At 52.1% G+C, this 24542-nt stretch overlaps 1 protein-coding gene across 2 annotated transcripts in view; it reads left to right on the top strand.

The window, feature by feature from the left end:
• Positions 1-7690: 7690 nt before the first annotated feature.
• Positions 7691-24542, top strand: part of Itpr3 (inositol 1,4,5-trisphosphate receptor type 3) — a 63948-nt gene continuing 47096 nt past the window's right edge. The window contains exons 1-2 of one of the 2 annotated variants that reach the window (XM_051187154.1): positions 7691-8173; positions 23842-23912. In XM_051187154.1, coding sequence (XP_051043111.1) covers positions 7782-8173; positions 23842-23912 — 463 coding nt within the window. In that variant the 5' untranslated portion in view covers positions 7691-7781. The remainder of the gene's footprint in view (positions 8174-23841; positions 23913-24542) is intronic. The other variant, XM_051187153.1, reaches the window with a different exon arrangement.

Genomic DNA, 24542 nt, shown 5'->3' with positions numbered 1-24542 from the left:
CTATTGGTAGTTTGTACTAGGGGGAGGTCCTGGTAGGGGACTGGAGGGCTGGAAAAGAAAGGTGTGGGGGTGTTTGCTCTCTGCCTGCCACACCCAGGTTGGCAGTGGCTGTGCCTGGCTCTTCTTGGGAGAAGGGCAGCCCTGAGCAGTAGCCAGCTCCAGGGAATCTCACCATCTTGGTTACTCCTTCACCCTGGCCATGCCTCTGTAGGCCTGTCCTATCCCTTGAATCACTCCTGGGCATGTATGAATACCTTTATGTTGGTATTTGACTGGCGCCACTCTGGATTGTTTTTCCACGGACACTAAGACATGGGAAAGGCTTTTCTCTGCATCAGTGTGGCTGGAACAGTTCTGACTCCAGACTTTGTTCTCACTGTGTTTGAGACGGGCCCTGGATGGGATTGTGGTGGAAGGCCTGGAATAGTGGCCATCTGGTTTGGGGACTCCAGAACCAGAGTCTATCTATGTTCTAAGAAGGCCACATTTGGAGGTGGTGGGGGAGGGGGTGTCTTCTGTGACTAGCAGCAGAGTCTCAGTCTTGGTCTGTGTCTTTTATCTCCTTTGTTACTGGAACCACAGCTTGTGGTCCAGTCTTCTGGCTGCATTCCCACTCAGCTCCCCTTGTATGGTGTAGGAGGTCACCAATGTCTGGAAAAATAGAAACTCCAATGAGAGTGTGGGATGAAGGGAAATGTAAGCTCCATCTCAGCGCTTGGCTTCCCAAGACACTGAGCATGGGTTTCCTTGTGGGGGTCAGGGCATGGGTTCACAGCCTGAGCAAGGGAGCCCGAAGGCTCTGGGGATCTGCACACCCTCCGCTGTGGCTGAGGGGCTCCCTGCTGTGGGTGGGGTGCCCAATCAGGGCAGCTGATGACATGGGGAAGGAATTCTCTGGGAACCAAGCGGGCCTGGACTGGCACCCCACCCACAGGGGTGACCCAGCCGGTGGCAGCCACATTGAGTCAGCCCTGGCTGGGCCCCGCCCCATTCCTGGTTCCACCCATCCTGGGCTGGCCCCCTCCAGGTTTCTCCCCACTCCTGATCCTGCTGTAAGAGGTAAAGGAGACCCTTGAGGATAGCTCATCATCTGAGACAAGCAGAGGGACCATGAGGGACAGGACAGACCATGGTGACACCGGGTGGTGACATGAAACCTGTTTACCAGGAGGACCCTGGATCCTAGAGGGGTCTTTATCTTTCACAACAACACACAGAGTGAGGTCAAGTCTCCAGGATTGTATGTGGGTTGTGGGGGGACCCTCGTGCAAGAATACTGGGTTCCACACTGCACCCTCATACCACTGTCCTTTTCAGAATTCAGGGAGAAGTCTGGACCCCACCCAGTCCTCTCAGGCCTCCTCAACTCAGCCCGATGGACAGCACTGGAGGTGGGCTGCCAGCAGGGTCTGCCTGTGGGCTCTACCCTCACGTTGTCCGAAATAAGAGAGATGAAAAAAGGAAGACAATGTGAAATTTTGGGGCTTGGTAATGTAAACCTGTAGTCCCAGTGGCTTCCGCTGACACAAGGGGCTCACAAGTTCAAGGCCTGCCTGGGCTACAGACCAGGCTTCAGGTTAGCCTGGGCAACACAACTGAGACCCTGTCTCACAATGTAAAGTTTAAAAATATGGCTAGGGCGTGGCGCAGTGGTAGAATATTTGCCCGGCGTGCCTGAGGCCTTGGCTTTGATGCTCAGCACAAAGTCTGGCTTCTGGGAATCGTATTTGGCACTCCTGGTGGGATCCCCCATCTCCTTTGCTTGCTCTCTAGGAGAGGCTCCAATGGGAGGTGGACATTTCAGGTGCTTGAGGTTTCACCCCTGGCCAGGCTGGCCTGCTTGTTGCCTTGGGGACAGTGGCAACCTGTTTCCTGGGTCTGAAGTTGGTCCTGTCTTGATGGCCACTCAAGCCACATAGACGTAGATGTAGACGAGCTGGGTCACCATTCTCAGCTCCCCTCCTTCAGGCATCCCCTGCTGCTCCTCCCCTAACCATGGCTCCCAGCTCACTGGGGTTTGGTTTCTGGATTCTGGGTTAATTTGTATCCTTTCCCACTGCCTGAATTCACTTAACCTTCAGGTGTGTCTGCCTGAGGACACAGAGTGAGGTAGACACAGCCACTGTGGGAAGCAGAAAGGACACATGACTACAGCCACGTGGTCTCTGGCAGTGGGAGAATGAAGACTATAGTAAAAACAAGGACAGTACAAGTGCTGTTGAGGCAGTCTCCTGGGTAGGCAGAGCCCTCCGTGGCCAGCCAGGAGCACCTCCCAGCAGCCGATGATGCTCATTCCCTATATTCATTAAAGACTCTTTTTGACTTCTCTCTCTCTCTTTCTCTCAGAAATTAGATTTGTTCATTTTAAACGTATGAGTACTTTGCATGTATGTCTGTATATACATATGTATAAATGTATGTATATGCCCCATATGCAAGCCTGGTACCCCAGAAGGTCAGAAGAGGGCAACAGATCTGAAGACTAGAGTTACAGACAGTTGATGTTGTATAGGACTGTCCTCCAAGCCAGGCAACCTCCATCACAGGGAGTTCTGCTGGGTGTGTTGACTTCTTACCTTCTATCACAGGGAGAGGGGATGGGGAAGGCCAGGGGACCCTCTGGGGTATGCAGCTGTCCTTCTCAATTAGATGTGTGTAGTTTCTACCCTAATGTCCTGTGGTCTTGGGGGAAGGCTGGAGGATGTAGGTAGGAAGGCCGAGGGAAGGGGACTCCATCAAGGCCATTGGTTTTCAACCTTCCTGGCACTGTGACCCTTTACTGCAGTTCCTCATGTTGTGGTGACTGCCCCGCTAGCCATAAAATTACTTTCGTTGCTACTTCATAACTGTAATTTTTCTTCTGTCATGAGTTGCAATGTAAATATCAGATATGCAGGAGATCTGATATGTGACCCACAAAGGGGTCGTGACCCACAGGTTGAGAACCACTGATCTAGTCATATAGACATTGTCACCCCTGCTGTGCAGAGTGTTTCTGAGGCTGCTCTAAGATCACCCAGGCTCATCGGTTCCCACTGGTTCCCCTGGGTGAACTGTGGTGGACCAGCACCTCATTTGCCTTTGGGGACTTAGGAGGAGGGGTAGAGTCATCTCACGGGGCCTCTGCAAGAGCAACAAGTACTCTTAACTGTTGAGCCATCTCTCCAGGCCTGCACTGACTTCCTTTTTTTTTTTTTTTTTTTTTTTTTTTTTTCTTTTTGAGATGGGATCTCACTGTGTATTCCTGGCTGCTCTATAATTCACTTTGTAGATCAGGCTGGTTTTGAATTCTAGCAGATCCCTCTGAGTTTCAAATGCTGGCATTAAGGGTATATAGCATGATGTCGAGTGTGTATTGATATTTTTGAGGCAGAGTGTTTACTTCATAGCCCTGACTGGACTAGAAACTTGCAGTTGTCCTTGCCTCAAGAACGCTGGGTTGGGTGGAGGTGTATGCCACATGGCTTTCCTCCACTCTTGCCTTTCCCCACTTTTTTTTTTTTTTTGTTCTTGTTTTTTGAGGCAGGGTTTCTCTGTGGCTTTGGAGGCTGTCCTGGAACTAGCTCGTGTAGATCAGTCTGGTCTTGAATGCACAGAGATCCGCCTGCCTCTGCCTCATGAGTGCTGGAACTAAAGGCATGCGGCACCACCACCTGGCTCTTTCCCCACTTTCTTAAGACAGTGAGCGCCTCCTCCAGTAGCCTCAGCTGGTCTAGAACTTCCTGTTCGGATCCTCCTGCCTGTACCCACCACACTGTGTTGAGACATACCATGCCTGGCCTGACTGACAGACACACTGCAGGGGATGGACCCCAGGGCTGTGTGCCTGTTAGGCAAGCACTCTATCCCTTGAGCCACATCCCCAGACCTATTCCCAGGTTCTGGATTGGGCCTCAGCATGTTTCCTTCTTGCCTGGTATCTACAGAGAGTGCAAGACTGGGGATGGGAGAGACATTGGGGAGGTGTTGAGGGTCTGGCCCATTGGGCTGGGTTCTGTGGGCAGCAGGGAGCTACTGGAGAGCTTCAAGCCTCAGGGCCATGGATTGCGCTAGTAGGAGTCTATCTGGTTTCTCTTTGAAGAGGGCTTTTGGGGGCTGGGATTCCTGATGGTTAGCACACCCTAGCACTCAACTGCATCCCAGCTCTACTGTCTGTAGCTTTTTCTATTTTAACTGACTGAACTTTTCTTTAAACATTACCACTTCAGAACTCAGGAAAGCGCTCACAGTGGAGGTCCTGAACCCTGGGCTGCTCCTATAGAAATAGATAGACTGGGGTCCCAGAATTCCTAGCAGCAGTAGGCGGGGTAGGAGTCAGGCAGTCAGTGCATCTCTTTCCTTAGATATGGGGCGGGGGGGGGGGGGGATGCGTGTTCCTTACTTTCATGTTGATGGAGACAGGGAGGCACTTCCTCTGCCTGGCTCTGAGACAGTGACCGTTGTGGTGACATCTTCTGAGTCTCCAGAGGAAGACCAGGTGCAGGGGAGGTAGGAATCTGGAGTGGTCACTAGAGCCACTGTTCAACCCATTGCTTTTCATCCTTGTAGCTCAGGGAAGGAGAAAAAGGCAGGCTTGACCAGGAATTGAAGAGGAGCAGAGGCCCTGCACATAGTAGGGGTCTTAACCATTTGTCTACAACCAAGGCAACTCAAGAAAGCATTTACTTGGGGCTGGCTTACAGTTTCAGAGGTTTAGTCCATTGTCATCATGACAGGGAGCACAGCAGCAGGCATGCTAGGCAACTCCTCCTGAAGGAGGAGTTGAGGGGCTACATCCTGATCCATGGGGGGGGGGGTGTATAGATAGACAGGGCCTGGCTTGGGCTTCTGAGACTTCCTCCAACAGGGCCACACCTCTTAATCCTTCTAATCCTATTAAAGAGTTCCACTCCCTGGTGACTAAATATCCAAATAGCTTATGAGCTACCGGATTTTTGTTTGTTTGATTTTTCTAGTCAGGGTTTCTCTCTGCACAGCCCAGGCTGCCCTAGAACTAGTTCTGTAAACCAGGCTGGCATCAAACTCAGATCTATCTGCCACCTGAGTACTGGGACTAAAGGCATGTGGCAGCACCACCCTATACTCCCCCCCCCATATAGGGTTTTTCCATGAAGTTAAGCTTTATCTGTCCTGGAGCTCAGTCTGTAGATCAGGCTGGCCTCAAACTCACAGAGATCTGCCTGCCTCTGCCTCCCAAGGGCCACCACCGCCCTGTTATGGGGGCCATTCTTATTCAAACTACCACAGGAGGACTTCAACAAATGCTTCTGGAATGAACTTGTATTTTCCCCAGGGAAAAATGAGAGACAAGAGGGACTGTCCCATCCCAGGGGCTGTTTTCCCAAGATGTCTCAGTCTGAGAAACCAGAAGCCCTAGCCAGACATAGGTGAGTTCCCAGAAACCTGTTTTGTGTCTGGGCTGTCCAGTGCTTTTCTGGCCTGTGGGCATCTCTTTTGGAAGAGTTCACTAGATAAGATTCAAACTATAGCTTACAACTTATTTGATGCATGTACCTTATAGTTTTTTGACAACTTGACACAGCTAGGGTCATCTGGGAATAGGACCCTCAGTTGAGAAAATGTCTCCATCAGATTGGCCTTTGGGCAAGCCTATGGAAATTTTCTTGACTAGTGATTGATGTGGGAGGGCCCAGCCTTCTATGGGTGATGCCACAAGGTGGGCCTGGGTTGTATAAGAAGGCAAGCTGAGCAAGCCCGTGAGTAGTTTTCCTCCATGGCCCCCTGCATCAGTTCCTGCCCTGGAGCCAAATAAACACTTTTCCTCCCCAAATTGCTTCTTGATAATGGTGTTTTATCACAGCAATAGAAAGCAAAACATGTGTTTGGGAATGTAATGGTGGCCTAGCATGCATGACGCCCTGGCTTCCATTCCCATCAAGGCCTACTGGGCCTGGTGAGTCATGCAGGAAGACCAGGGCTTGAGGCCAGCCTTTGCTACATGAGACCTTGATTTTTGTTTTAAAAAAACAAAAACAAAAAAACCCAACCCAGTAGATTAGGGCAAACATTCAAAGTATTCTTTGTGAAAATATTGTTTCAGATATTTTATATAAAGGCATGAGGTCTAGGTCAGGTGTAAAATTGTTATGACTATGGGCACTAGAGAAATGGGACTCAGAAATCCTGGAGTGTCCTATTTCAATTCATGGAGTCATTCTATACTTTTTTTTTTGGTTTCTCTGTGGCTTTGGAAGCTGTCCTGGAACTCGAGCTCCTGTAGACCAGGCTGGCCTCGAACTCACAGAGCTCTGTCTGCCTCTGCCTCCCAAGCGCTGGGACCACCACCCAACACTTTTATTTATTTATGTATATGGGTGTTTTGCTTGCATGTATGTCCTGGTACTTGCTGAGGCCAGAGGAGTGTGTCAGAGCCCCTGGAACTGGAGTTATAGGTGGTTGTGAGCCACTATGTGAACCAAGCCATCATCCTCTGGAAGAGCAGCCAGTGTAGTTAACTGTGGAGCTGTTATTATTATTATTATATATTATTATTATTATATGGCACATATCTCATGTGGCCCAGGTGGGCCTCAAACTTACTGCTGTTGCCATGAACTCCCCATCCTCCTGCCTCTACTTCTTTCTTAAAGGCCTGGATGCCCAATATCATCAGCTGTATCATCAACTTTCAGGGTCTTGGTTAAAAACCTCATGCGCTTTAGAAGCTTTCAGATTTCTCTGTCCAGGTCAGCAGCTGTCTCAAGGCTGGCAGCTGTCTCCACCCCTCCCGGGTCTCTTCCTGCTTCTGTCTCGCAAGTAAGTCCCCTCCTACTTTTCTCCCAGGGACAAACGCCCCCACCCCCGCCCCTCAGGAAATACGGGGTGGGGGAGGGGGAGGAAGAGAGCAAACATGACCGAAGGGGGGGTGGCGGGGGGGGGGCACTCTTATCTTAAGAGTTCAAACCAAAGACTCAGAAGCAAACGCCCAACCTCAGCGGCGCAGAACAGAAAGTAGGCGACTTGGGGATGAGTCTGAGGGCTGAATTTTGTGAGCACGAGTCTGGAGTGTTGTCCAGGCCGGCAGGCTACGGCAACTTGTTTCTGTGGGCTCAGGGATGCTCTACTAACTAGAGCAGTTAATGTTCTCCCCCTCCCACTATTATTTATTTTAAAGGAAAGACAGAAGGAGCCAAGAGAAATTGGAGCCAATTCCTCCTGGAGAGGAGAGGCTAAACTGATTCGAAAGTTGGATCTCTTTGTACACAGGAATGCGGGGAGTCAGAGACAGACAGACAGAGAGAGAGAGAGAGAGAGAGAGAGAGAGAGAGAGAGAGAGAGAGAGAGAGAGAGAGAGAGAGAGAGAGAACACAACAAAAATAAAACCCACCCCATTGCTTCATTTCCCCTCCAAGTCCAAGCACTTTCTATTGTGCAATGAAAAGGCTTTTCATGTTGAGAGAAATGAATCCTGATTTGCAACGCTAAGGGCTTGAGCGTGTGTCCAGGCTCTAGACGGTTCTCAGCTGGGCGCGGTTGCCGCAGGGTGACCATGGCCAAGTTCCCGGTGTGCTCCACCACGCTTGGGCCACAGGACAGGCGATCTGGGGATCTCCGAGGGTGAAGAGCGGCGAAGTGCAGCGTGGTGCTGGTGGACAGCTGTGTAGGAGGCAAGCTAGATCCTGGGGTCCGCTGGGCGCTTTTGGGGATCAAGGCGCGCGCGCAAGCTGTCGGGGAGGCAGAGCCCCGGGCGCGGGTGCACGTGGGAGCCGCAGCGGGGGCGGGCCGGGGTGTGGCCTCCCCGCCTCCCGGGCGGGATTTGCATGTGTGTGGCGGCCTCAGACTTCCTGCTCCTTCGCAGTTGCAGGTACGCGCCGGCCGGGCCGGGCTGGAGGGCTGCGGACGCGCAGAGACGTGGTCACCTCTTCACCCGGACCGCGGCCACATCGCGCCTCCTCGCGCTCCAGTGGCCGCCAGCCTGCTCCGGCCGCCCCGATCGTCCTGGTCGCCGGGCTGCGAGGTGGCACTGCGTCCCTCTCTGCCCAGCGCGCTATAGTCCTCTGCACCGAGCCTGGCAGCTCTCTCGTGGGCAACCTTGCGGCCTCGAGCCCCGGAGGGCCGAAGCCATGAACGAAATGTCCAGCTTTCTTCACATCGGGGACATAGTGTCCCTGTACGCCGAGGGCTCAGTCAATGGCTTCATCAGCACTTTGGGGTGAGTGAGCCTAGGGCAAAGAGGGGGGCGTCGGGGCCGCCCAACAGCTGCGTGTCTCCTGATGCCCCAGTCCCCTGCCCCTTGATAGCGGGCTTGGGCGCCCCTGTCTCGGGAAGCGAGGGGACACTGGCCTCCCTCTCTTAGAGAAAGGAAATGCTCTGTTTGCTCAGGTAGTAGTTGGGCGCCCTGGGGAATTAGCGGGAGGCGCTTGGGCCCACTAAGCCCGCCACTTCTGGCACACTGATTTTCTTCACTTGCGTCCGAGGGGTTTGAACTTTCTTTGCAGTGGTCCTTGGGAGGTGCAGGTGGCAGGTGTCTGGGACCTGAGTTGGAGAGGGCCTGGGTGTGCTTGACTGGGATTGGGGGGTGAGGTGCTAGGGTTGGCCCAGACTGGAGCCTGGCACTCACCTCTATCGCCCCAGCACCTTCTCACTGTCTTTGTGCCCCATCCCGGCTTTAGTAGGGGTGTTTTCTTTACCCTCCCGGTCCTGGCAACCCAGGTCTTGGCCAGCTGGCCCCCTTCCCCCCTTCTCCCCGTCAATTTCCTGTGCAGCAACTCTGGCGCCCCTGGTCCCAGGTTCTCTAGATTGCTTTACAAACAATAATTAATTCTGGCTGCCACCCCCCAGGGTCTGGGCTGTTTAAGCAGGGAATCGATTATATCCCTAGCTGGGGCCGGGCCTGTGAGCTGGGAGAGGGTAGAGACCCTGTATCTTTGGGAAGCCCCTGGGCACCTCGCTGCTGGAGGCGTAGGAGTGCAGGCCAGGATCTCCTAGTCCTTTTGCCCCATTTTCAGTGCTGGGGGGCGGGAAGGGGTAAGGCAGGGCGGAGGGCTATGTGGCCTCATCTTACCCAGCTGCCCAGAGGGTGACTCCTCTGTGGGATATTTGGAAGCACGTGGGGGGCATCCTCAGTCCAAGGTTAGCCTTACACTAGTCCGGCAGGTGGGAAGTTCCCGGCTCACTGGGTTTCTCCACTTGGAGGTTGGAATTCAGTGTGCTGTTGGGAGGAGAAACCACAGGAGCCTCTCTGCTGAGAGAGATGGGAGTTCCAGCATTCCTTCCCTCTCCCAGCATCCTTCAGGCTCTCCTACACACCTCCTGGGTCAGATGTAGATTCCTACACACACACCTCCCCATCAGATTTCTCTTCTGAAGTTACCCCAGAGAAAAGGGGTGGGGCCACATCTGGGCCAGCATCTTTGCAAGCCTGGCACAGAGCAGTGCCAGGAGATTCACAGTCAGCACTTCACATTCTGCTGTGGGACGGTGTGTGTGTGTGCAGTGCCAGGAGATTCACAGTCAGCACTTCACATTCTGCTGTGGGACGGTGTGTGTGTGTGTGTGTGTGTGTGTGTGTGTGTGTGTGTGGTGTGAAGCCAGAGGTGGGAGCCCCCTTCTCCCCAGGCTCTGCAGTACTTTGGAAAAATAGCTACTTCTTTGTTGATGTGTCTGGCTCAGGACTGAGCTGGGTAGATGTCCTTTAAGCCCCTTGAGGATCGACAGAGAAGGGTCTCAGTCCCCTTTCCCCACTCTCAGACAGTTTCCCTCCTTTGGGAATCCCTCTGCGTGCTATCTCTCGCTCTCTTTTAAGTTATTTTATGTGTATAGGTGTTTTGCTTGCATGCATGTATGTGTCCCATGTGGGTGCTTGGTGGCTGTGGAGGCCAGAAGAGGGCGTCGGATCCCCTGGGACAAGATGGGTATGAGCCATCTTGAGGGTGGTGGGGATGAACTCAGGTCCTGGCCAGTGAGGCCAGCACTCTTAAGCATGGAGCCATGCCTTTGAGAGGTCTTCAGTATGTTCAGCCTTCTGCACCCATTCTCTGTGTACGTTCTTTCTCTCGGCCCTTCCTGTCCCAGGAATTTCTACTTTAGTCCACCTGGACCTCAGTACAGGTCTCAGGGGCATCGAGAACCCTCCCTGCAAGAGATGGACAACTACCTTCCCAGCCTGGCCCAGTGTGCAGGCCCAAGTCTAATCTGCACTCCCCTGGACAGAATTTCAGGTGCATTTCCTGGAACTTCCCCCTGGTCTCTTTACCTTTGCTCCTGTGACTCCTGCAGGCCTGAGTAAATCTGTCCTACCCTCTAAGACCTAGCCCAAAGTGGCCTCTTTTGAAAGAGCTGAGGCCCCACCTTCTAGGGCAGAATTAACTCTGTTTTTTTTTTTTTTTTTTTTTTTTTTCTGTGACATTTTCAAACTGCTCTCTGGTGGGAATCAAGCTCCCTGTAGGCTCCCTATAGGCCCAGCTAATGCTCATAGGGCAGGCACCGGCAGGGTAAGTCAGATGTACCAGCATGGAGGTTACACTGTGCTGGGCACTTGTGAAGAAGGAGGGAGCTGGGATTACAGCTGGTGAGGAATAAGTGATGGTACTGTAATTTACTGTACCCACAGTAGACTCTCCAGTCCCAAAGCTGCAGCATCCCTTAGGAACTCTGTAGTCCTGTGGAATGAGGTCTGTAATCTTAGCACCTGGGAAGGAGTAGCAGGGGGGGGGGATCATGAATTGAAAGACAGCCTCTGCTAACTGTCTAGCCTGGGCAAGACAACAAAAACAAAGCAGACAAAAAAAAAAAAAAAAAAAAAAAAAAAAAGTTTGACCTTAGTAGATAGACTCTTAAGAGACTGCATGTTCAGGCTGCCTGAACCAGAATCTCCCTGCTTTTGTTTCCTTTTCTGCAGTGCAGGAAGTTGAACCTTGGTCTGAGGCATGCTAACTGTGCATGCTTGTCTAAGGCATCCAACTGTGCCTGCTGGTCTGAGGCATGCCAGCTGTGTCTTAGACATCTAACTGTGCATGGTGGTCTCAAGCATGCTAACTGCATGCTGGTCTCAGGCATCTAACTGTGCATGCTGGTCTGAGGCATGCTAACTTGCATGCTGGTCTGAGGCATGCTAACTTGCATGCTGGTCTGAGGCATGCTAACTGTGCCTGCTGGTCTCAGGCATCTAACTGTGCAGTCTGGTCTGAGGCATGCTGACTGTGCCTGCTGGTCTCAGGCATCTAACTGTGCAGTCTGGTCTGAGGCATGCTGACTGCATGCTAGGTACATTTGTTAGGCAGGTTCCTGTGCTCTGCCAGTGAGCTGAACTTCAGTCTTCAATACTGCATTTTAATGACATTCCCAGGGCTTGAACCAGCTCTAGAGGCTTTCATCTGCCTCCACCTTTAACTCTGGTCCTTCAGACTTTCCTGAGGCTCTTGAACCTGGGGCTGATGTGATGGGGCTCCTGGGCCTCTCTCTGTGCCCAGTGTCTGGCGTTCAGTTAGAGTCTGTGAAATGAGTTTGTTGAAGACGGGAAGCCTTAGTGGCTAGGCCAGCTGGGGAGGTGAGAGGGAGCACTGGTTGAGAGGCAGCAGCTCAGGCTTTGGGGCCTGAGCACTTGACACAGCCAGTTAAACCCTCTGGGATAATTAGAGGTCCCATGGAGATTGTACATTAACTGGGTTGGGAGGTTGGGAGGGGTTGGGGAGTGGATCCTGAAGGTGGTTGAGACTTGGGGAAGCAGGCCCACACCTGTTCCTGGCAGAGAAGCATGGCCATAGCTGACTTCGTCCCTCTTCCAGGTGGAGGCAGCGAAGGCCAGAGCTGCAAATCGGGGAGGAGGAGGGGGAGGGTTAATGTGGTTCCAGGCCAGTAACTACAAAAAGTTGTTCATGAGAATGGCAGGTCCCATCTGGCCCTCTGGAGACCTTTTAGTGTCCATAGAGTTGGTGCAGGACCCTAGGGATTGAGTTAGGGGTGCAGGTGAACTAGAGGACTTTTGTCAGGGAAACTTTGCTGTCCATGAAAGGCCTGTGATCACTTTTGGGGGGTGTCTCAGTATCTCTGGACCTGGGTCACTCCTTGGTGGGGTAGTTAGCATATAGGGTCAAGGGCCCCTGGGCCAGGAAGCTCCCTGGCCCCTGTTCCATCAGTAACTGGGCACTTCCACAACTCTGCCTTCTCAAGTGTAGTGTCCCCCACCCCCATGCTGGGATCAAACCTAGGGTTCTGACAGACAATTACATCTCCAGAGCACCCTATGTATTCTCTCTTTTTCTTTAAAAAAGATTTAATGCCAGGTGTAATGGAGCACACCTTTAATCCCAGCACTCAGGAGGCAGAGGCAGGTGGATCTCTGTGAGGCCAGCCTGGTCTATATGCAGGGTCCAGGACAGCCAGGGCTACACAGTGAGAACCTGTGTAGGGGAGGGAAAAAAAAGATTTAATTATTAGCATGTGTGGGTAGGGGTGTGTATGTGAGTTTAGGTAGCTACCCGTAGAGACCAGAGGAGGATATCAGGTTCCCCTAGTGCTGGAGTTAATGTGATTATGAGCTGCCCTGCATGGGTACTGGGAACTGAGTTTGGGTCATCTGTTAGAGCAGGAGCAGTAGTCTTAACTGCTGAGCCATCTCTGCAGCCCTGCACATCCCCTAAGGTGCTCAAGCTGTACCTGGGAATGTCTTGGATGGAGGGTGTTTAAAAGAAAAATCTAGCTCCCAGCTGGATGTGGTGGTACAGGCCAGTCATCCCAGCTACTCAGGAGATGGAGACAGGAGGATTGTAAGGTCAAGAGTGAAAAGGGGGCGGGGTGTAGCTTGGTGGGGGATGCTTGCTGAGTGTGCATAGCGCTCCCAGCACTGCAGTGTGTGTGTGTGTGTAAAGACTCCTGGAATCACCTTTTACTTTCATGTATTGTTTTTAAGCCCTCACTGGGCTGCATCACTGAGATGGGCAGCCCAGACGACAACCCTCCTAGACAGACAGACCCTGTGGCCATTTGAGACAGCCTTGCTATGTTGCCCTGGCTGACTTTAAAATTGTTGGCATCGTTCATCGTCTTCTTGCCTCGACCCCCCCCCCCCACGTGTTGGGATCACAGGTGTGCACCATCCTGCATGTGTACCTGGGTCTCTAAATGGGCTGTGAGGAAACCTGTCTGCTTAGTCTGCCTGCTCCTTGGCTCAGAACTCTCTTTGTTCTCATTGGACTTCATGAAGTCACTCACTAAACTTTCATTAAGGTACCTACTATGTGCTAGGTACTGTTTCTGGCATAGTTCTCCCTGTTGCATCCTGTCCAGCATAGAGCTGATTCGATAATTCACTGGGGCCCTTTTAGCCTTAAGTGAGACCTTGTAATTCCTGGGGGAAGGCTGTTGCCTCCCAAACTGCCTGCATTCCCCAGGTGTATTTAAGACCTGCCCTGGCTAACTGTGACTTCACTGGAAGGAAGTACAACACTTTTGTTCTTTAGTACAAGGCAGTGGCTTAGGCTCAGCTAGTCCCATGTTTGCAAACTTAGGTTTTGAAAAACAAACAAACAAGAACACCCAGTGTTCTGTGGACATGTCTGCCCTCTCCCAAGCTAACCCACTGTTAGCAGAACATCGTAGGTAGGAGGCGCTGCAACTCCCGACAGCATCCCTGGTACCAACCGTCCTTGTTGCCTGTGAATCTTCACATATTTGCCCTGGGCACCCTGGAGCTCACGTGTCTGGACACCTGTTCAGTTATCTGGATGGGCATCAAAGGGAAGGCCTACTTTTGCTCCTACCTTCCTGCAGTGCTGTTGTGGTGGCGGAGGCAGGACTGTGCCACAGAGGGTCTGACCCACTTTGTGTCACATGTTTATGACTGTTGCTTGGCTGGTGGGGAGTGAAACGGCCTCCGCCCTCTTGGTTGGGCGTGGTGGAGGTCCCATGCCGCAGCACTTGGGTGTGATGTCCCCCGTGGAGAGCAGTGAACAGAGGGGGTGGTGTAGGGGTGTGTGGAAGAGACAGGATCAACCCCCCCCCACAAACACACACTTCTGCCCCACAGCCAGCAATTTGGCTTTGAAGAACCCTGCTTTAGTCCGTAGCCCTTATTGCCCTGCCCTACATTCCTGACCCTGTCCCCTCCCTGGCTCGGCCCAGTGGGTGGTGGCTTGGGTTGGGGGGTGGGGAGGGGAGATGGATTGTAGGGTGGGGACATACCAGCTTTCTGCTTTCAGCTTCCGGGCAGGTTTCTGGGTTTCGATAATCTTATACACACAGCTGGAATCTGTGGATGTCCACATCCAGCTCTGCCCTCCAGACTGCAGAGTATATGACTGGAGCCCCTCCCTGGGGCTGGGGGATCAGGGAGGGGGGCAGGCCTGAGGGAGGGAGAAGGATTTCTACTGCTTCATCTTAGGCGAGTGTGAGTTCTGAGGTCCCTGGGCCAGCAGGTTGCCCAGCCCAGGGCCTGGCTGCACAGCCTGGGTACCCGAGCTTCCCAGCTGTCAAGAACCTGGGGTCAGGTAGCAGGGGTGTTAATCAGGACACTGCAGGGCCCTCGGGAGAGAGGGGAGTTGGTGAGGGCAGATGTGAGGTTAGCTGTTGCCCCTGACCCTGTGGTGGAGGGTTGGTTGGTTGGGCCTCATTGCTGAGGCTTGTCCTTGAGGTGACATGAGGGACCTGTGCAAGCCTGATCCTATTTGCAAAGAGGTTTTTAGCTGCAGGTGGGCAGATCCAGAGGGGCAGAGAACACAAATCTCGGCCTCCAGCTGCTGCAGGTGCTTATTTGTTTATCAAATCCCTTCCCTCATCTTTCCTCCAGCCAGCTGGTCATCAGCCCTTCCAGCCTTTGGGACAACCAGTCTGCAGGTGTCCGGTAGGAGACACTTGGTGGGTAACATGGGTCATCGGAAAAAGGAAAATCAGATATGTCTCAGGATGACAACAATGACGTGGATGGCTGTGGTCACGCATCTGTCACTTACAGGTTCTGCTCTCCCTTGGACCCCTCATTAGCAGCTGAGGACACATACATTTCAGGAAAAGTTACCTGGGGGTGTGGCTCAGTTGGTAGAGCACTCACGTAGCTCGAAATCCTGAGTCCCATCCCCAGCACCCTATAAACTAGGGTGTGATGACACATACCTATAATCGTAGCGCTTGTGAGACAGAGGCAGGAAGACCATGGGTTCTAGGTCAGGCTTAGCTGTTTAGGTTTGCAGCCTATCTGTGCTACACCAGACCCTGTCTCACCAAAACCCATCTGTGTATGTGTTTAATCCCAGCACTCAGGAGGCAGAAGAAGGTAGACTTCTGAGTTCCAGGCCAGCCATGATCTACTTGCTGAGTTCATGTTTCACAACAGAAATAAACTTATGCTCCCCTGGGTCCCAACAGCATCCCATATTCTCAGTCCATGGTCCAATTGCTTAGTGTGCTTTGGACTTGTGCTTTAATTCAGGGTCCTGCATGGTCAGTGTTTGGCCCTTATGCCTCCCACCTATATTGCTTTCCAACTGTTGTTGCCATTTAAGAAAAGCAGCACGAGAGAGAGGATTCCATGAGACAGGGTTCAAGCAGAGGTTTTTTTCCTTTTTTTTTTTTTTTTAATTATGGAAAGGGAACATAAAAAGAGGAGGGGGTAGACCAGCCTCCAGAGACAGGAGCAGCAGGAGACAGGAAAGGGGGAGAAAGGAGAGAGGGGAAGAAAAAAAGGGAGAAGGATGGGAGGTGGGCTGGGCCCTTTTAAAAGGGAACATAGTGAATGTGCACAGGAGGTGTCTTAGTGGCTGCAGCTGAGGGCGGATCCTGTCAGAACCCCAAGGACAGGCCAGTAGAGATGCCTGAATACTGACAACCATGATGTCAAATCTGCAGCATCTGACTTTGGGGCTCCATGTCACTAGGTCATTTTTCCAGAGAACTTTGAGGAGTTCTGGAGGGGGTGTGCTGGGCCTGAAGTTTTGCCCTTCTGAGACTCCTCAGTCTTGGTTACTCTGCAAGTGGGTCAAGCTGAGCATTGCTCCTGAGTGATGGACTGTAGGCCCTGGAGGCTTAGGGGCTGAGGGGAGGGCAGTAGAACCCATCCTGTGGTCCCTTTCTCCTTTTCCTTCTGGTACCCATAGATGTGTCCTATGCACACAGCACAGCAGCTGCCCGATGCTGAGCCAAAAACCCCAGCCCGTGGGCAGAGGAGCCCTCAGAGCTGGAACCCCAACTGGGATCATTATTTCTAGGCCAAGTTCAACCATCTTTGCATCCATCCTGGGGAGACTCACTGAGTACAGGGTTTATTGTCCCTGAGCTCTCTGCTGAAGCCTTGAACTATGCTATTAGTGCAGATGGGCATAAGAAGGAAAGGGATTCTCTCTCTCTCTCTCTCTCTCTCTCTCTCTCTCTCTCTGTGTGTGTGGTATGTGTGTGTGCGTGTGTGTGTGTGTGTGTGTGAGAGAGAGAGAGAGAGAGAGAGAGAGAGAGAGCACGTGAGAGAGTGAACACCATAGCCTGAGACCCCAGCCAATGAGCAATGAGTCTGGGTTCCTTTTCCAACATCCAGATCCTATCCAGTAGGTGCAACTCTGGGTATCTGGAGAGGTCTCCCCACATCACTGTAACCCATCGGGATGGTCTTAGAATGCCCACTGTTGGAAGTGGCCTTCTCCTGGGCCACTGGCTGTGGAGGGATAGCCAGTGCTCTGGGCTGGATGTTGACACTTGGGCTGAGAGCTGCCACTGATTGTTCCTCAAGGCTATGGTTCTCTCCTTCCAGAACCTTCCTTGGGTCTACTGTACATTGTGGATGCGGAAAGGCTCTTGGGGATTTCCCTGTGTCCCATGCTGTTTTTTCTTGGTGGCTGAGCTGGTTGGTACAGGCTTTGAGTCAGGCTCCCCAAGAGTCACTGCCCTACTTCTATCTAGAACCCTTCCTCCTCCTTATCTAATCTCCAGCCAGCTCTGACCCACCCAGCTGCCTTTCCCATGGTTTCCACCTGAATCTCAAAGTCCACTCAGTGCCAAACCGGCCACACATGTCCTCTCTTAAACCAAGGTCTTGGAGTCTAGGCTCCTTGAGCATTTTAGGGGGAGCTTTCTAGAGCAAGCTAGTTCCTCCTTAGGGTCCAGGATGGTTCTGCTCATGGGCCTCCTGCTAGGATTCCTTCCTCTCCATCATGTTCTGTATAGTGCAGGCCTATGCTTCCCCATGGATGGAAGGCTAGCAGCAGGGCCTGTCTTTAGGGCTTTTGTGTGGCTGGGCCTGGTGGGCAGGTGTGGACAGGGATGCTCTGTCTTCTGGGCACTTATCAGGGTGTGCATGGGCTTCCTGAGGCTTTGTTGGTGGAGGGTAAGACCGAGGGGGGATGCAAGCTGAGGATTTGGCGTAGGCTGTGATGCCAGGTGTGCACCTGTGGCCGGGCTATTGTCATGAACACAGCTGCCCCCCCCCCAGGAGGGGAAGGAGTGCTACAGCTAGAGACGCAGTGCCACTGGGTGGAGAGGAATAGGGGAGCCTTTGTGGGTCCCCACCCACCCTGGGCACCCAGCCCAGGTGCAGTGTTCTGGCTGTAGCTGCTGAGGTAGGCTGGGCGAGGCCATGCTCACCTCTCTTGGTGATGGTGGGTGGTTAGATGTGGGGAGTTTCGCTTGCAGCTGGATGGGGTGTGTGGAACCAAGGCCCAGCTGGAAATCTGGGGGCACTTTCTCAGCTGTCATCAAAACTTACCCGTCCGGTGTCTTCAGGCCTGCTTCCGTCCCCAGTTTCCTGGCAGCCCATCTGATAAGGGCTTTCTGGATTATCTGTTAGTGGCTTCACCCCCTCCCACCTGGTCAGGTAGTACTGGCTTGGGGCGCTTCAGTTGTAAATCTTTAGGAGAAGCAAGGCTTGTGGAGGTATTGGGTTCTCTGGATCCTGTAGACAGCATTTCAATACAAAGGGCATGGCTAGAGTGGAGAGATGGCTCGGCAGCTGGTTAAGAGTGTGCCCTGCTTTTGCAGAGGACGGGAATTTAGTTTTCAGCATGAATATGGGGAGGCTCGCACCACCTGTAACTGCAGCGGCAGGGGGTCAGATACCCATATGGGCTCCAGGGGTACCTGCACACATGGCAGACACTCATGCATACCCATGAGCTTATTTGTAATTATTATTATTTTGAGACAGTGTTTCTTTGTGGCTTTGGAGCCTGTCCTGGAACTAGCTCTTGTAGACCAGGCTGGGCTTAAACTCATAGAGATCCCAAGTGCTGGGATCAAAGGCATGCGCCACCAATGCCTGATTTATTATTTTGGTTTTTAGAGACAGGGTTTCTTTATGTAACAGCCCTGACCATCCTGGAACTCGTTCTATAGACCAGGATGGCCTTGAGTTCACAGAGATCTGTTGCCTTTGCCTTCTGAGTGCTAGGATTAGAGGCGTGTACCACCACCATCGTTTTTATTTATTTTTTAATACTTATTTTTATGTATATGGATACTTTGCCTACATGTATGTCTGTGTAGTACTTCTGGCCCAAGGAGGCCAGAAGAGGGTGTTGAATACCTTGGGACTTGAGTTACAGATGGATGTGAGCTGCCATGTGGGTGCTGGGAATCAAACCTGGGTCCTCTGGACAAACAGCTGGTGCTCTTAACCACTGAGCCATCTCTCTAATAAATAAATCTTTAAAAAGAGGATGATAGCATGGTATCACTGAGCGGCCTCTGGTTGGGGGTGTTGATGAAATCTAGTGGGGTGCTGGGCATCTTGCCCCAGGAGCAGCCCCGAAGGTCCCCTGCCCTCCTCTCTGCCTCCTAAGAAGGGGCAGCTTCTCCATGGCTGCCCTTGGCCTTGTGCCTTGTGCTTCTGGGCTGCTTTTTTCTCTGCTTGTGTGTGGCTCTGAATGGCCATGTGCTCTCACTGCAATGAACACCCTAGGCTCTGTGAGGGCTTCAGAAGCTGACACGATGTGGACAGGGACAGATGGACCTCCACCTAGATACAGACCAGGTTGATCTGAGCCGGCCGACTAGGACAAACATGTATATGCTCATTTGTGTGGCTTGTAGGAGTGATCCAGACATGGTCTCAGGGACGAAAGGAGGGGTCCTGGTCAAGAAAGGGTTTACTGAGTAAGGGACCTTTCCCTCTCTCCCTTCCCACAAGGCCTTGTGTATTGGCCAAGGGTAGGTAGCGGGACTGCCCCCATTGTCTCCTGATTGTGACTTCCACACTTCCTAAAGGCCCTAGAGCCCTTGGCAGGGGCTCATGTAGGCCTGGGTCAGTATCCCCCCCCCCCCTTCTGGCTTTGTGAGAGCCCTGCCAGCTGGTCTGATTCATGATGTCTTACAGGAAATCCTATGCTTTATTCAAGGCCGGCAGCTCCCAGGCTCTTACACACCTGGTCCGGTAGGTGCTGACCTTCCCAATCCTAAATCCAGACAGAATCCATTGCTGTGGTCCCACCAGCTGGCACTGATGTGCACCCTTCATCATTATTCCTCTCAGTGTGTGACTTGTCTTCTCCATGAGGCCTTCACTTCCCAAGGCAGAGACCCTGTCTTTTCTGGCTCATGTTCTCTCCACAGCTGGCAGAACCAATCATTTCACCTACTCAGTATGCACTTTATGCTGCCTGCTCTGCAGGTCTGGGCACTGGGGATGCAGAGGGCAAAGTCCACACCCCTGTCCTTATGGGATCTGCATACCACTCATGGCAGTGAGAGCCAAGTCGGAACCAGAACAAAGAAGGCGAGTGAGGGCAGCAGAGCATGGAGCAGTGCACTGATTACATTTTTTATTTATGGGGTAGCTCCATATCCTGTAACTCCATATTGTATCACATAGCCCAGGCTGGCCTTGAACTTGCTATGTAGCCAGGGGTGACTTTGAATTCCTGATCCTCCTGCCTCTACTTCCCAAGAAATGGAATTGCAGGTGTGTGCCACCAAACCTGGCTACAGTGCAGGGTTTTAAAAAGGGGTAGTGGGGGATGGTCTTTGTGGGGATGGGTCCTTTGAGCTGGGATTTGCAGAGGAAGTGAGGATGTCTAAAAGCAAAGGGTACTAGGAGAGGAAAAGGCAGGGGCCAAGGTCCCTGTGAGCTCGAGGAGCCTGCAGGAGGCTGTGGGGCTGAACCAGAGGGCCTAGAGGAAGTCAGAAGTGTGTGATCCTGCTGCGGACAGATGGACATCAGGGCACAACTTGAGTTCATTCTCCTTCTACCATGCGTGTTCTGTGGATCCAACTCAGGCCATCCTGCCACCTCTGGATATTCACGAAGTTCATGTTTCTGAAGGATATGAGCCGAGCGCTGACCTATGTGACTTAACCTTTTTGTTCAGTTTGTCGTGCTGAGGAGGGGACCCAGGACCTTTGTTTTCTGTAGGGAACAGACTGTGTCATGGGAAGATGTCATGCCGAGGCAGTTAGTAAAGTTCAGTTGAGAGTAGAAGGGCCTGGCCTGGGATGGGGCCAGAAGTGATGAGAAAAGGCTGGGCTCTGCTTCTGCTATTGTCTGGGACAGGTCTCACTGTGTAGTGGAGGATGGCCTTGATTTCCATCCTCCTGCATCCACCTGCAGGCTGGAATTACAGGTGTACATGACCTTGCCATTTTATGTAGTACTGGGGTCGAACCCAGGCATGCTGGGCAAGCAAGCACTCTACCAGCTGAGCTACCATCCCCAGTCTTCTCCACCCCTCTTTGAGACAGGCCTTGACCTTGCCTTGAAGCTGCAGCTATTGGAAGAGAGGGGCTGAGGGTTGTGAGGTGGGGACAGCGTGAGGACCACTTGGTGGAAGAACAGGAACCCAGCTGTGCTGACATCCCATCCAGTGCCTTTACTTCTGAGGAGAGCAGCTGGGTCGAGGAGAGGGTGTCTGTGAGGCAGCAGTGTAGGAATTACCAGGCTGGGAGGGTGAGCAGGCTGTGCCCCCCTTCCCTGCCTGGCACTGTTGAGGTCCTTCATAGCACCTGCTAGTACTGGTGCTTCCAAGGCCAGCTCTGTGATCTTAACCTTTCTATGTTCTGGCTCCCTGCTCATAAAATGGAGGTGATAGCAAAGTACTTTTAGAAAATTAAATAGTGTATGCAAACATCAGGCAGCTTTCCAGCTCCTACACCATCTGTAAGGAGTTAGTGCCAGGCGATACAGGCTGAGGGTCTTCCACCCTAGATGTCAGCCACAAGTCTGGGCCCCTGGCTTTTCTGATTGACACATATGTATTAGGGGACCTGTACCATGCCTTCATGTTTGGTGACCTACTACCGTGGATCATTGAACTCAGCAGAACTGTTTATTGTGGCTGGTGAGACGGTAAAGGTGCTTGTCTCACATGCACACGATGAGTTAATATATGTAATTGGGGGAGGGAGTCTTTTAATTAATAATTGCTGATTTAAGAGTCCGGTGAACTAGCTCAGTCAGGAAGTGAGCCCACATGGTGGATGAAGAGAACTCACTCCCAGAAGCTGAAAGTCAGCCTCTGACCTCCACATGTATTCTGCACATGTACACACATGCACACACAAAGATATAAGCAAACAAAACACAGCTGCAGGGTTAGCAAGTTGGCTCAGAAGGTGATGGTCCCTGCTACCAAGCCCGATGGCCTGAGTTTGATCCTTGGAATGCACAAAGTAGAAGGAGAGAAATAGCTTCAGCAAGTTGTCCTCTGGTCCTGCACCGCACGTGTGTGTACAACAAGCACAGTTCAAACCCACCAGCAGGAGAGATGTGTAAGGAGAGATGTGTGGTGGAGGAAGAGCTGCTTCTGTGTTCTGGGCCACACTAGCCTCCTGCCGCCACAGACTGACACTTTTGTGTTGGCCATCATGTATGATTGATGACATCTCTGACTGACCATCAATGTTCTCCATAGCCCCTCCTCCACCAGGCACCGATGAGGAAGCCAGGGCTTCAGTTTCTTTCCCTAACCGCCAAACAGTTTCCCATGCTTATCCCAGGGGCTTTTCAACATAAATGCAGGTGAAACAGGCAAGATAGACAGACCATCCTGCCATTTCTGTGGCTCTGGAGCTTTGGTAAAGAAATCCAATAGGACAATGAGGGTGATCACACATTTGCCCCACTCACGAAGGTGTTAGGGTTTGGGGGGCTCTCACCAGAAGCAGGAATGAAGCTCTTGTATTGATTTTTCATATCAGTGAGGACAGGACAACAATGTGCAGATTACATACAGAGCATGACACCAATTGCTGGGACTCGTGGTGGAATTGTAAGTGTTGAGTAGAGAAGTAGCCAGGACTATTGGAATGGGAGAGATGCCCACGGGGTAGGGCTGGGGCGGGGCCAGGAAGCCTTTGCTTCCTAGAAGATGGAGGGTGGAGAATGCAAATGTGTCAATTAGTTTTTTTCAACTTGACACAAGTTATGTGGGAAGACAGCATTTTAATTGAGAAGCTGCCTCCATCAGACTGACCCGTAGGCAAGTCTGTGTGGAATTTTCTTGATTAATGATTGATCTCGGAAGGTCCAGTCCACTGTGGGTGGTGTCACCCCTGGACAGGTAGTCCTGAATTGTATAAAAAGAAAGCTAAATGAGCTATGAATAAGGCCAGTAAGCAGCATTCCTCCGTGGTTCTTACCCTGGATTCCTTGTGATGGGTTGTAATAGGGAAGGGTGAGCCAAATAAACCCTTTCCTCTCCAAGTTGCTTTTGGTCATGGTGTTTATCACAACATCAGAAGGCCAACTAGGATGTCAGGGCTGCTAGGCTCACAGTTTGTGGCTTGTGGCAGAATGGTGTTTTGAAGGCATCACCAGGTGTGGTGGCCACCTCTGGAGAGATGAGAGTGTCTAGAGATGCTGGGATCACATGGAGGCTTTGCAAGGAAACTGAGGCCACCGAGAGAAGTTGTGGGGGGTCACATCCTACGGCCTTGCTAGCCAACCCAAGGAGTGCAGAAGTGGCGTGGGCTTTGATGTGTACTTTTTGACTTCAGCAAGCCATTTACTGTTTAAGTGCAGTTTCTCCTTGGTAGAATGGAGCCAATGACTAGTTCTTTGCTGGGAAGTTTGTGGAAATTCAGGAATAGTTGCTACACAGTGCTGAGACAGCGCTGGTCTTGATGATGGTCTATGACTATCTCTTTCCTGGAGACTGGGACGGAGAACTTGAGGCATAGATGGGGTGGAGGGATGGGTAGGTGGATGGATTAGTGTATAGGTGGGTGGGTGGATGGGTTCATGGATGGGTAGATGAGTAGTTGCATGGGTAATAGAGAGATGGTTGGTGGGTATATGGATGAGTAGATGGATAGATGAGTTGGAACATGGGTAAAGGAAGGGTAGGATGCATGGATGGATGTGTGCATGGATGAGTGGATGGTTGGGTAGGTGCATGGATAGATGATGGATTGATGCTTGGGTAAATGAATGCACGGATGGATGGGTAGATGAGGATGGGTGCATGGATGGACGCCCCACCTGATATGTAGGATTAAGTCCCCAGCCATGGCTCTGAGAGGGAATTTCAGATCCTAGTTTGGGTCCTGGCTGAGCCTGGGAAGCATGAGGTTTATTAGTCAGTCAGTCAGTCAGTCAGTCTGTCTGTCTGTCATCTCTCATTTCATTTGCTCCTTGTCCTCACTTTCTCTGACTCTTCAGTCCTCTCTCCCATGCTCTCTAACTGCCCCTCCTTGGTTCCCATCTTCCACTGTCTTTGACTCTTGGACCCATTGCCTCTCCCTGTCCTTCCTGCCCAGGCAGCAGGGTCTCAGGAGTTTCCTTTGCGCTCTATGAGAGCCCAGATGCAAGCCGAAGGTTGTCTGTGGTTTCAGAGACCTAGCCTTTTTAATGGCAGTGCTAGGAAACAGAGTGACCCATGGCTGGTTCCAGTGATGGAAGAAATTCCAGGGATCGTCCCTGGTGCTCCTGGAGCTCCCCGCCCCTCCTTCTAACCGGGCTGCTCTGTTCCCTAGATTGGTGGATGACCGCTGTGTGGTGGAGCCTGCAGCTGGGGACCTGGACAACCCCCCCAAGAAGTTCCGAGGTAAGACCTCCACACTGCTGTGAACATCCCTTGGCAGCTGCAGGGTCCCGGACCTACGTCTGGGTCTATCACCCCCAGTCTGCCCAAGACCACCCTCTTCAGTGTGTGTTGACCTTGGCATGCACTGTATTGTCTTGGCATGGCACATTTCTGCTTTTCCTTCCAAGGCCACGCCCCCTTCCCTGGCATACCTACTTCTGGCCAGGGGCCCATTCTCCCCTGAATTCCTGGCCTGTCACAGAGCTTTCTTTGTCTGAGACTTTTTTTTTTTTTTTTTTTTTTTTTTTTAAAGAGAATAAAGCTGGGAAAGACAATTGCTCAGGGCCCGGGAGAACCCTTCTCTGTGTCTCAGTCTCCCCATGTGTAAGGTGAAGGGTCTGGACCTTTTAACTCTGCATATCTACTTGCCTCTGGCTGTGTGTGGCTCCTGCTGGATGGAACCCCACAGCCCAGGCATGGCTGCTGTGTCCTGTGACCTAGTCACGTGCTCTCCCTTGAGGGGCCTCCTGTCCTCCATGGTGGTGGGCTCCATAGGCCTGGCAGTAGCAGGGCTGGATGAAGGGATAGCCTGGCTATTCTTGGCCCAAGTAGGGGATTGCCTATGAGGGATGAGGCTGATATGCACCAGAC

This window comes from Phodopus roborovskii, unplaced genomic scaffold, assembly GCF_943737965.1.
Source record: "Phodopus roborovskii unplaced genomic scaffold, PHOROB, whole genome shotgun sequence".
Taxonomy (NCBI): Eukaryota; Metazoa; Chordata; class Mammalia; order Rodentia; family Cricetidae; genus Phodopus; species Phodopus roborovskii.
The sequence above is the reverse complement of the archived record's forward strand: the minus strand, read 5'-3'. Positions and strand labels throughout refer to the sequence as shown.